The sequence below is a fragment of the Rhinopithecus bieti genome, unplaced genomic scaffold (genome assembly GCF_001698545.2).
Source record: "Rhinopithecus bieti isolate Rb0 unplaced genomic scaffold, ASM169854v2 scaffold_44368, whole genome shotgun sequence".
Taxonomy (NCBI): Eukaryota; Metazoa; Chordata; class Mammalia; order Primates; family Cercopithecidae; genus Rhinopithecus; species Rhinopithecus bieti.
In genome coordinates this window covers 181,488-193,216 of record NW_016817889.1, presented here as the reverse complement: position 1 = coordinate 193,216, position 11,729 = coordinate 181,488, and the positions used below count along the sequence as shown (strand labels likewise).

General features: G+C 49.8%; 2 protein-coding genes across 5 annotated transcripts in view; one reads left to right on the top strand and one right to left on the bottom strand.

The window, feature by feature from the left end:
• The window catches only part of USP39 (ubiquitin specific peptidase 39), a 92,966-nt gene that overhangs the window by 79,456 nt on the left and 1,781 nt on the right, over nt 1–11,729 (bottom strand). For 3 of the 4 annotated variants that reach the window (XR_001882297.1, XM_017856295.1, XM_017856294.1), the window contains exon 1: nt 123–621. The exons of the other annotated variant lie outside the window; for it this stretch is intronic. Coding sequence is in view for 2 of the 3 variants with exons in the window: in XM_017856295.1 (XP_017711784.1) it covers nt 123–390 (268 nt within the window). In the remaining variant the exon portion in view is untranslated. Of the gene's footprint in view, nt 1–122; nt 622–11,729 lie in introns of those variants that run through there. 4 annotated transcript variants of the gene reach the window in all.
• Nucleotides 4,911–11,380, top strand: CUNH2orf68 (chromosome unknown C2orf68 homolog). Its single transcript, XM_017856307.1, has 4 exons — nt 4,911–5,113; nt 5,197–5,315; nt 7,071–7,225; nt 7,593–11,380. Exons 1-4 carry the CDS (start codon nt 5,007–5,009, stop codon nt 7,713–7,715), a joined length of 504 nt encoding a protein of 167 aa, XP_017711796.1. The 5' UTR covers nt 4,911–5,006; the 3' UTR covers nt 7,716–11,380.

The window sequence follows — 11,729 nt, the reverse complement described above, 5'->3', positions numbered from 1 at the left end:
CGCCAACCCCACCCCTGCCCCGCCAAACCGGGCGCAGGGGCCTGGCGGAAAATTAGAGAGACAAGAAAAAAGGACGTGAAAAAAAGAGGCTCTCGCGCCTAGCCCGGCCCGGCCCCGCGCACCTCGCACCTCCCGCTCAGGCTCCGAGTCCTCATCGACCTCGCGCTCCCGCTTCACCCGCACAAACGGGACAACAGAAGCCGGGGCCTCGCGCGCGCTCGCCGGCTCGACCTCCCGCTTCACGCGCACAGGGCTGCCCCGGGAGCTTGCCGCCTCAGGCTCCCGCTCCCGATCTCGCTCCCGCTTGACGCGACCGGAGCTGCCCCGCGACTCGGACTCTCGCTTCCCGCGGGTGGAACCGCGAGGCTCCCGCTTAGACCTGCCGGACATCGCCACTATCGGCAGTCTTCCAGCGGAGGCGCCAGGCACGCTCGAGCGCGCGGCACGCGGCCAATCAGGAGAGGGGCTGGTAGCGAGCCGCGAACGCTCTACGAGTCGCCACTGGGGACATATCACGCTGCAGGAAATTTGTGGGCGGTGCTGTTCCTGCAGCGGCTTCCCCGCCCCTGAGAACCTTCTGTGGGCCTACTGTCGTTTACAGTTTACTGAGTACAGGAACCTTTACTGGCGACAGTTTTCTGGATAAAAGTTGTCAGGCCGGGCGCGGTGGCTCACGCCTGTAATCCCAGCACTTTGGGAGGCCGAGGCGAGTGGATCACCTGAGGTCGGGAGTTCAAGACCAGCATGACCAACATGGAGAAACCCCACCTCTACTAAAAATACAAAATTAGCCGGACGTTGTGGCGCATGCCTGTAATCCCAGCTACTTGGGAGGCTGAGGCAGGAGAATCGCTTGAACCCGGGAGGTGGAGGTTGCAGTGAGCCGAGATCCTGCCATTGTACTGTAGCCTGGGCAACAAGAGCGAAACTCCATCCCGGGAGGCGGAGGCGGAGGTTGCAATGAGCCAAGATTGCGCCATTGCACTCCAGCCTAGGCAACAAGAGCGAAACTCCGTCTCAAAATGAAATAATAAAAGAAAAAGAAGCTGTCATTCGGCCCCAGATTTGTGCCTCGAAACCACCATCGCGAGGTCGTTTCCCACAGTCTCCGCGGCTTGGAGGCTGACAATCCTGCGCAGGAAAACTAGGCGACATTCCCAAATCATCCCCTTGACGGCCCTAATTCTACTGTTAGAGGGTTCTTGGTACCATGTAAACGCAAATGCCCGGTAGAAGCGGATTTACCATGAAGCTAATAAAGCTATAACCTCAGGACCTGCCTTGAACTTGTTTGCTTGTTTGAACTGTTCCATTGAGGTATAATTGACATACAACAAACTACATGTTTAAAGTGTGGAATTTAGGCCAGGCGCTGTGGCTCACGCCTGTAATTCCAGCACTTTGGGAGGCCGAGGCGGGCGGATCACCTGAGGTCAGGATTCGAGACCAGCCTGGCCAACATGGCGAAACCCCGTCTCTACTAAAAATACAGAAATTAGCCGCAGTGGCACGAGCCTGTTATCCCAGCTACTCAGGAGGCTGAGGCAGGAGAATCGCTTGAACCCGGGAGGCGGAGGTTGCAGTGAGCCGAGATCGCGCCATTGCACTCCAGCCTGAGCAACAAGAGTGAAACTCCGTCTTACAATACAACACAACACAACACAACACAACACAACACAACACAGCAATTTACTGAATTCTGACTTGAGGTATGTGTCAGAGGAGTTCGAACCAGACCAACTCCATTGAAGGTTAGAAAAATGAGGCTGGGACTTGACAGGCTGCATTCCTAGGAAGTTAGATATTCCTAGCCTCTAGATGTCTCCGGTTAAGGGAACAGAGAGATAATGTTTACTAAACAGATCCAGACTTGGGAGTGTCCTAAAATCCCAATAACTGGAGAATACAGGCATTCCTAATTTTGCTTTAAAGATAATATTGCTTCTTGCAAAATATAGTAATTAATAAAATTAATCCTTTATCACAAACCCTTGTAGCAGAGCACATCTCCCCATAATCTTTTTATCCTATATATAAACAAGTATTGTAGCCAGGATGGACGCGTTCCTCCTCTTTCAGGAACGCCCTGCTCTGTCTATGGAGTAGCTGTACTTTCATTACTTTATTTTGTATTTTTGTTGAGACAGTCTCACTCTGTCACCCAAGTTGGAGTGCAGTGGCGAGATCTCGGCTCACTGCAATCTCCACCTCCTGGGTTCAAGTGATTCTCCTGCCTCAGACTCCTGAGTAGCTGGGATTACAGGCACCTGCCACCACACCCGGCTAATTTTTGTATTTTTAGTAGGCACAGAGTTTCACCATGTTGGCCAGGCTGGTCTCGGACTGCTGACCTCAAGTGATCCGCCCGCCTCTGCCTTCCAAAGTGCAGGGATTACAAGCATAAGCCGCGGCACCTGGCTACTTTACTGTCTTAATAAACTTGCTTTTACTTTGCACTGCGGACTCACCCTGAATTCTTTCTTGCATGAGATCCAAGAACCCTCCGTTAGGGTCTGAATCTGGATCCTTTCTTGTAATATATACACCCATGAAGCCATCACCACAATCAAGAGAAGGGATCTGGGCCCAGCATGGTGGCTCACACCTATAATCCCAGCACTTTGGGAGGCCTGAGGCAAGAGGATCACTTGAGGTCAGGAGTTCAAGACTAGCCTTGGCAACATAGACCACATCTCCACAAAAAAAAATTAAAAATTAGCTGGGCATGGTGGTGTGCTATTCAGGAGGCTGAGGCAGGAGGATTATTTGGGCCTGAGAGGTGGAGGCTGCAGTGAGTAGTGATTGCGCCACTACAATCCAATCTATGCGACAGAGATCCTGCCTCAAAAAAAAAAAAAATTTAAAGAATCTACCCAGCCCCAAAGATAACCTCTTCCTCCCAGAGAACCCCCACAAAAATCAACTGATCTCTCAGTCACTATAGATTAGTTTGCACTTCCTAGAGTCTCTCTTTTTTTTTTTTTTTTTTTTTTTTTTTTTTTTGAGACGGAGTCTCGCTGTGTCGCCCAGGCTGGAGTGCAGTGGCGCGATCTCTGCTCACTGCAAGCTCCGCCTCCCGGGTTCACGCCATTCTCCCGCCTCAGCCTCCCAGTAGCTGGGACTACAGGCGCCCGCCACCACGCCCGGCTAGTTTTTTGTATTTTTTTAAGTAGAGACGGGGTTTCACCAAGTTAGCCAGGATGGTCTTGATCTCCTGACCTCGTGATCCACCCGCCTCGGCCTCCCAAAGTGCTGGGATTACAGGCTTGAGCCACCGCGCCCGGCCGCCTAGAGTCTTATATAAATGGAATCATACAGAGTCCCTGGCCTCTTTCACTGGGCATATTTACTTTATAATCCATCTACGTTGGTGAGCTACAGAGCTTCCCTTGGATTGCTCAGTAATACTCCATCGTGTGGCTGGACCACCATTGGTCCCTGTTTTTTGGTGTGTGTGTGTGTGTGTGTGTGTGTGTGTGTGTGTGTGTGTGTGTGTGTTTGAGATGGAGGTTGGACAGCAGTGGCTCCATCTCAGCTCACTGCAACCTCCGCCTCCCAGGTTCAAGCGATTCTCCTGCCTCAGCCTCCCAAGTAGCTGGGATTACAGGCGCCGGCCATCAAGCCCAGCGAATTTTTTATATTTTTAGTAGAGACGGGGTTTCGCCATGTTGGCCAAGCTAGTCTCAAACTCCCGACCTCGTGATCCGACCGCCTGGGCCTCCGAAAGTGCTGGGATTACAGGCGTGAGCCACCGCACCCGGCTCTTTCTTTCTTTCTTTTTAAATGTATTTTTTTCTCATAGAGAGGATGTCTCACTGTGTTGCCCAGGCTGGTCTCAAATTTCTGGCTCCAGCCATACTCCCACTTCGGCATCCCAAAGTTTTGGAATTACAGGCATGAGCCCCCACACCCAGCCGTTTGTCCCTGTCCTAATCATGAATTCCTGATTTTGACTTTTGTAAAAGGACTTGAGAATTTTACACGCTGTGACGTGAACCCAGTGGTCAGAAAAAAATAGAAAAAAAAAAAGGGCTGAGCGCGGTGGCTCATGCCTACAATTCCAACACTTTGGGAGGCCGAGGCAGGCGGATCACCTGAGGTCAGGAGTTCGAGACCAGCCTGGCCAACATGGTGAAACCTCATCTCTACTAAAAATACAAAAATTAGCCAGGCCTGGAGGCACGGGCTACTCCGGAGGCTGAGGCAGGAGAATCGCTTGAATCCGGGAGGCGGAGGTTGCAGTGGGCCGAGATCGCGCCAATGCACTCCAGCCTGAGCAACAGAGTGAAGACTCCTTCTCAAAAAAAAAAAAAAAAAAAAAAAGGAAAACTAAGTAAACAAGAAAATAATACACCCGTAGGTCCCTCAAAAACCCTGGGTCATCCCGCAGGGACAGTTAAGCCGTCGGCGCGGAGGATACGAGGCAAGCCAGGCCAGGAGAGCCTTCGTGGAGCCTGCGGCCTGGGCGCTGCTGTGTGCCCTGCCTGAGCATTTCAAGGCCTCACAATCTATTTGCGGTAGGTGCTCTAGGTGTTCCCATTTACTGATGAGGAAACTGAGGCGTGGCAAGGTTACACGGTAAGCCAAAGTCACGCAGATGGTGATGGATTGCACAGTATCCTATTACCAGAAAGAAAGACGGGAAGGCACCGCCGTAAGCATCGAGTTGTGTTAATAGATGATTTGCATTTTGCTGAATGTTCTGGTATCAGCTGTAAGCCGAAGTCCTTGTTTCCTATTGATGTGTTACGAAAAAACAAAAACGAAGCAAAACCAAAAGCCCTCTAGAGGTTCGGGCGGTAGAACTCAAGCGTACCCTGCTCCACCCGACCCGACCAGACCCCGAAAACTCCGCGCGCCGCATCGCTTGGCCAGGCAGGGCCTCCCAGACCGGAAGTCAGGATGCGGGGCCGGAAGCTGAGCGAGGGGCGGCGCGGACATCTGTGGGCGGGTGGCTGTTGTTGGGGCCGTCGAGGCGGCGACGACTCTGCGCCCCCCGGCTCCGGATGGAGGCGGGGCCGCATCCCCGGCCGGGACACTGCTGCAAGCCTGGCGGGCGGCTGGACATGAACCATGGCTTCGTGCACCATATACGACGGAACCAGATCGCTCGGTACCGCCCCGCCCTGCGCTGTCGCCGCCACTCCTGGCCTGGCCTGGCCCGACAGTCCCTGACTCCCGCTCGGCTCCCCGCAGGGACGACTATGACAAGAAGGTGAAGCAGGCGGCCAAGGAGAAGGTGAGGAGGCGGCACACGCCCGCGCCGACGCGGCCCCGCAAGCCAGACCTGCAGGTGTACCTGCCGCGACACCGAGGTGAGGCCGCCCGCCCCGCCTGTCTCCAGCCCGCGCGCTCTTCCTGCAACGCACTCCCCTTCTCTGTAGGGAAAAACCACTTCTTACTCCTAAGGTTCAGCTCACCTCGTCTCTTCCCGGAACCTCCACCTCAACGCTCCCAAATCTCCGCTGAATGATTCTCCCCAAAAGTGGGACGACTCACAAGCCCCCAGTTAAGCATCGCTGTCGCAGAGAGTATCCAGGAGCCTGCAAGACGTTTATCTGCCGGTTTGCCCCACCGTGCTGTATTTTAGTAAGGTGCTCCGCTACCTAGCAAAGAAAAAGTCTGGCACAGCGATGAGCGACCAGCACATAATTGTGGAATGAACCCAGTAAATGGTCTTTCCCCAGCTTCCCTGCTACCTAGAGATCACAATGGTTAACATATGACACTTAATTTTTATTAAGCATTATTACTTCTTTTTTTAAGTTTTTATTTTATTTTTGAGACTAGGTTTCTGTCGCCCAGGCTGAAGTGCAATGGTGCGATCTCACTGCAGCCTTAGCCTCCCGAGTACCTGGGACCCCAGGCGTGTGCCACCACACCCAGTTAATTTTGGTATTTTTTGTAGAGAAGGGGTTTCCACCACATTGCCCAGGCTGATCTCGAACTCCTGAGCTCAGATGACCTGCCTGCATCGGCCTCCCAAAGTGGTGGGATTATAAGTGTGTGCCACCACACCCTACCTTTGTTAAGCATTACTTAAAGTGCTTTTAGATCTTACGTATATTAATTTATTGAGTCTTCATACAGCCTCATAAAAACGCTTATATCTGTTTCACAGTCAGGAAACAGGCACAGAGAGATTAAACAACTTGCCCAAGATCTCAGCTAGTAAATGGCAAAGCCTAGATTTGAACCCAGGCAGAGCTCTATCCACCCTTCTGCTTTCCAGTACTTTTTGCTAGACAAATGTGCATTGTGTACCTACTGTGTGACAGGACTGTGCTGGCCTCAGGGCAGGGATGCAAAGGTAAATAAGTTCTTGACTGGCAGCGCACCAAACACTTACACTGGGCCAGGCATGGTGGTTCATGCCTGTAATCCTAGCAGTTTGGGAGGCCCAGGTGGGCGGATCCCTTGAGGCCAGGAGTTTGAAATTAGCCTGGACAACATGGTGAAACCCCATCTCTACTAAAAATACAAAAATTGGCCAGGCATGGTGGCAGGCGGCTGTAATCCCAGCTACTCAGGAGGCTGAGGAAGGAGAATCGCTTGAACCTGGGAGGCGGAGGTTGCAGTGAGCCGAGATTTAGCCACTGTACTCCAGCCTGGGCGACAGGGCAAGACTCATCTCAAAAAATAAACCCACTTACACTAGACCCATAAGAAGATTGGGGTAGCTGGGCGCAGTGGCGCACGCCTGTAATCCCAGCACTTTGGGAGGCCAAGGTGGGCGGATCACTTGAGGTCAGGAGTTCGAGACCAGCCTGGCCAACATGGTGAAACCCCATCTCTACTAAAAATACAAAAATTAGCTGGACGTGGTGGCACTTGCCTGTAACCCTAGCCACTCGGGAGGCTGAGTCAAGAGAAGCGCCTGAACCCCAGAGCGGAGATTGCAGTGGGCCGAGTTCGCACCACTGCACTTTAGCCTGGGTGACAGAGTGAGACTTCATCTCAAAAAAAGAAGACTGGGGCTTTGTTAACCGTATATTTTCCTGCAGCATCTCTATGGGCAGGGCCTTCAGCAGCATCCCCCTCTTCTTTCTTACTGTGGTTCATCCTTCCAGATATCTCTGCCCACCCACCACGCAACCCAGACTATGAGGAGTCCGGTGAAAGCAGCAGTAGTGGAGGCTCTGAGCTGGAGCCCTCTGGCCATCAGCTCTTCCGCTTAGAATACGAGGCAGACAGTGGAGAGGTCACATCAGTTATCGTGTATCAGGTACGCCTGGTGGAAACAGCTGCAGCCGGAAGGTCCTGGGCTATGGTAGTAATCACTGTCAGACCCTGAGCGCTGTTTTCCTCAGGACCCCCAGTGGGAAGTGTCTGCTCCATATGTGAACTTAGGCCTGGCAGGCAGTGCTTTTGAGCACAACTCACTCCCATCTCACAGTGATTCTCAGTAGGGGAACACGGAGGGCTCTTGGCCCCCAGTGGAGAATCACTATTACAGGGGACATCTGGGAAATGACAGGTGCTGGCAAAAAGCCTTGAGCTAAACGGAGTTCTGTGAGAGTGTTTAGGGACAGGGCAGGTCACCTTTCTGGAAGAAGCCAGGCCCTGAGCCTCCTGACTCTTCCTCCATGTAGGGCGATGATCCAGGAAAGGTGAGTGAGGAGGTGTCGGCACACACGCCTCTGGATCCACCCATGCGAGAAGCCCTCAAGTTGCGTATCCAGGAGGAGATTGCAAAGCGCCAGAGCCGACACTGACCATGTTGAAGGCGTTCTCTCCAGGCTGGATTCACTGCACTCGGAAGAATTCTGCCCAGGAAATTTAGTGTGGGGTATCAGGACCAGTTTGTCTGATCTTGAGACCCCAGAGCTGTTGCATCCATAGGGTGTTGCAGGACTACACCTGGCCTGCTTTGCAGTCATTCTTTCTTATATGTTGACCCATTTACCCAGCCTGATATTCTGGAATTTTTTTTTTTTTTTTTTTTTTGGGGAGAATTTTGTGTGGCTAATGTGGTGTTCTAGAAGCAGAGACTCCAGGGAGAACCAGAATTTATGAAGCCTTGTGCTAACATGGTGCTTTCTCACCGAGGTCATATGCCTGGCTGCTGCTGTTCCACTCAGCTCCATGAACCATGTTTGTTATTTTATGGTTCTTCTGTGCTTTTGCTCATTTCCACCCATGTATTCATAGACCTTTTTTCAGCCCTTTTTCTTTGTTCCTTTCCCTCATCTTTTTGCCTCAGGTAGAATCCATCAGTTCTCCTCCCCCTCCAACATGACTGTGTACCTCCAGCTGCTCAGGACTTTGGAGGTGGGGAGGTCTAGGGATCTATCCTTCTAAAAAACTCTGCAAGTAATTCTGATACCAATAAAGTGGGAGACCTCCATTTTTGAGGCCTATTTGCAAGCATGTCTCCCTCCCTTTCCATGGCTTTTTCGTTTATCGCATGTTCCACTGCTTTGCACTGTCTAGATAGCAAACCCAGGAAGATGTTGGTGCTAAACTGCAAAGATTTCTTACAGCAAAACCTGCCTTGGCCAGGGCTACAGAATTCCAACTTTCAGCTTCATTCCTAGCTGTGAACAGACTGTCCTCTGCTCAGACTAAAAGGGAATTATCAAAACAAGTGGGAACTCACTCTCAAGTTGTGACTTAACAGTTCTGAACATACCTACAAAGGGAAAGTCAATATTAGCAATAATTGCCTGATTGACAATGCGCCAGAGGGAATGAAATGAGACCTTCTTTCCTACCTCCCAGGAGTATATAACTCAGATCCTTACCATAAAGATCCCCAGGAATACCACTGCTCTCACCCAGTGAACATTTTTTCTAATGCAGGGTTAGGCTTACATCTGAATTCCACAAGACATCCTCCCTCTCCAATACGGAAGTTCCAAGGCACTTGTTTTCCAGCATATCAGCCTAACCTCAGTGCCTTGAAATGTGGCTTTAAGCCTTTGAGAACTGAGATTTCCTGAAACCACAGCCCCTTGCCCCAGGGGTTTCTCCACATCCGGGTGTTAAGACACCTGATGGCACTGTTGGTTTGTTCCCTATACCCCAGAAAATCTATCCTGCAAGGTAGCTACTTCAATCATGTCATTAAAATGTGGCAAGTCACAGCTCGCAATGCCAAAGGAATGCTGGGGCAGTAAGTCAGGTGGATAAGTGAGAAGGGCCTGGTAGTGAAAGCAGCCAGGGACCAGAATGCTCCAGACCTACAGAACTGGTCAAGGTTAAGTGCCTTAAACTTGCCAATCGTGGGCTCAGTTCTCCTTTTAAAGGAGAAAGGGTTTTTCCTCTACTTAGGCAACTGGGCTAGAAGTGCCTTTTGACTTCTAATGTTAACTACCCTCCAAAGCCTCCTGGGTCAAGGAAGCTCTCCCAAACTCCACCCTGTTCTTCCTGGTCAGAGAACCAGTCAGTCATTCTAGTCTTCCAGTCCTTAAACTGATCTGATGACTTGGAACATAGGATTTCACTGGAAGTTTTTGGCTTTTTAGTCTGGAAATACTTTTGAGGTCTGTCTTCTCAGCTGGATCACCTGTTTCCTGGTTTTATTACACAATTCAGAAGGCTAGAAGAGGAGTTTGGGGACTTGGCACCTGAAAACTTAGACCCCATTCTTGTTAAGTAAAGGAAGAGGTAGGGAGGCCGAGGTGGGCAGATGATGAAATCAGGAGATCCAGACCATCCTGGCTAACACAGAGAAACCCCGTCTCTACTAAAAATACAAAAAATTAGCAGGCATGGTGACATGTGCCTATAGTCCATCCCAGCTACTCGGGAGGCTGAGGCAAGAGAATTGCCTGAACCCAGAAGGCGGAGGTTGCAGTGAGCCGACATCACACCACTGCACTTCAACCTGGGCAGCAAAGTGAGACTCCGTCTCAAAAAAAAAAAAAGAAGAGGTAAAAGGCAAGGCAGCATTTAATAAATACCTATTGTATCCTTTTAAGTGTTTGTTGTGGTAATCCTCACAAAGACCCCTCTCAGGTAGGGGACTGATGGAAATTCCTTGCTATTAAACTTTTTTTCTTGAGGAATTTTGCTTATCAAGTGCATATACACTATTAATATTTTCCACTCGAGAGAGCACTGTAAGCTAATTTATGCAGTGTGACTGTATTAAGCACTAAGCTTCCTTCAGAGCTGGCCTATCGGAGATGCTACTGCCCTTTCTCCAGGTGTGTCTGAAATGCCTGCCCAAGGATGGCCCTTAGCCAGTTAACAGCCTTATAGCCCATCCTCATTGCTTACTGCCACCCCTCAGTTGGAGTCCAAGGCAGTACTATCCAGCTTATTCACCAGACCTGCCTCCAGACATCTACTTCTTTCAAAAATTAGTGTTTCCCATGAAGGAACAAGTTCCAGAACATTTCCCACAGATGTCCCAAAGAACAGTGTCCGATGAGACTAAGTGGAACTTCCCAGCAGGCTGCTTTAGAATCTGCTCATTTGACTAGATACGATGTAATTGGCTGTCTTTAAAAAAAAAAAAAAAAAAATACACAATCTGATAGGCGTATCTCATGCCCATTCAATATGGAATGTTCTTCACTCACTGAATTTAAGCCTGTATTTTAGATTTTGTGGTTCCTGGGCCACAATGGGTGATGTCATTGATAGAAGGAAGCTGGGTTTGCAAGGGTTTTGGGCTGTGCAAGAGTAAACACTAGAGCTTGAGTTGCATCCAGCTGGCAAGCACGGAAGTCTTTGAAGAATGTAATGTAAGACGGGAAAAGAATGTAAAGCTTTTTGTACCAAATGAGAGTTGGAGCCCAGCCAACAAATGCTTTTCCCTGTGTAAAAGTCTCTCTGGAAGGGACGTTCCATCTCCATGATGCACTCTGAGGGACACTGTCAACTCGAGATTGGCCCCATCCAGGTGGGAGGAACCCCTTTGGGATGGGGAGTATCCAATCTGCTGTGCATTTGACAGGATCTCTGAATGGCTAGGTAATGGATCCCCAGCAGGCTCTCAAATTTAAATGAAGCCTTTGTGTGCACAAAGAGGAATAAGTACAGATTACTTTCCTACCACTAGATTTTTGGGGAGAGTCACCATGGAATGTTGACAATTAAAATATTTTAAGCTCCCTTGCTGAATTCCTGTCCTGTCCATGAGGAATCAGATGGTCATACAGCCATAGGCATCCACCCGAAATTTCCCTAGGAGTTGGAGTAATGCTAGAATTGAAGACCTTCTGAGTAAAGGGCTTCTCTGCCTTCTCAGAGCCAGGAGAATTTGCACTGGTTGTGTTAAATGTACAAAAAGCTATATGTTCACCAGTTTACTCATTTCCAATGTGTAGATGAATAAAATGTAGTGCAAATTATTTGAAAATCCCAGAAGGAAGGTACTTTTCAAATGCAGCATTTTTTTTTAACAAATAAACTTACTATTTTTACAGCACTGTTTTTGCCAAGAGTTGTGAAATCACTTGTGTACACGGGGAAGTGGAGGTTAAATACCTGCCCTAAAGTCATTCCACCACCGAGTCAGCACTGGAAATCTCATCTCTTGCTTTGCCACACTATTTTAGGAGCTGTCCCTGTTGGAACATAACAACTAGACAGATTCATGTAGCATTAGAGTTGGAAGGCCTTTTTAAAGACATCTGGTCCTACTTCGTACATGATACACAATTCCCCCTACCAACTACCTATGAAGAGCCCTTCTGTCATACGGAGCTCTATCCTGGGATAATTCTATTTTAGGAACTATTAGATTGTCATATTAAGCCAAAAGCTGCCTCATGTCC

Bases quoted from the DNA above. Each gene is read 5' to 3' on its own strand.
- CUNH2orf68 (XM_017856307.1), top strand. From the start codon at position 5,007: ATGGAGGCGGGGCCGCATCCCCGGCCGGGACACTGCTGCAAGCCTGGC. The intron at 5,114-5,196 runs GTACCGCCCCGC...GGCTCCCCGCAG, and splicing joins CGACGGAACCAGATCGCTCG to GGACGACTATGACAAGAAGG. The intron at 5,316-7,070 runs GTGAGGCCGCCC...TCATCCTTCCAG, and splicing joins GTACCTGCCGCGACACCGAG to ATATCTCTGCCCACCCACCA.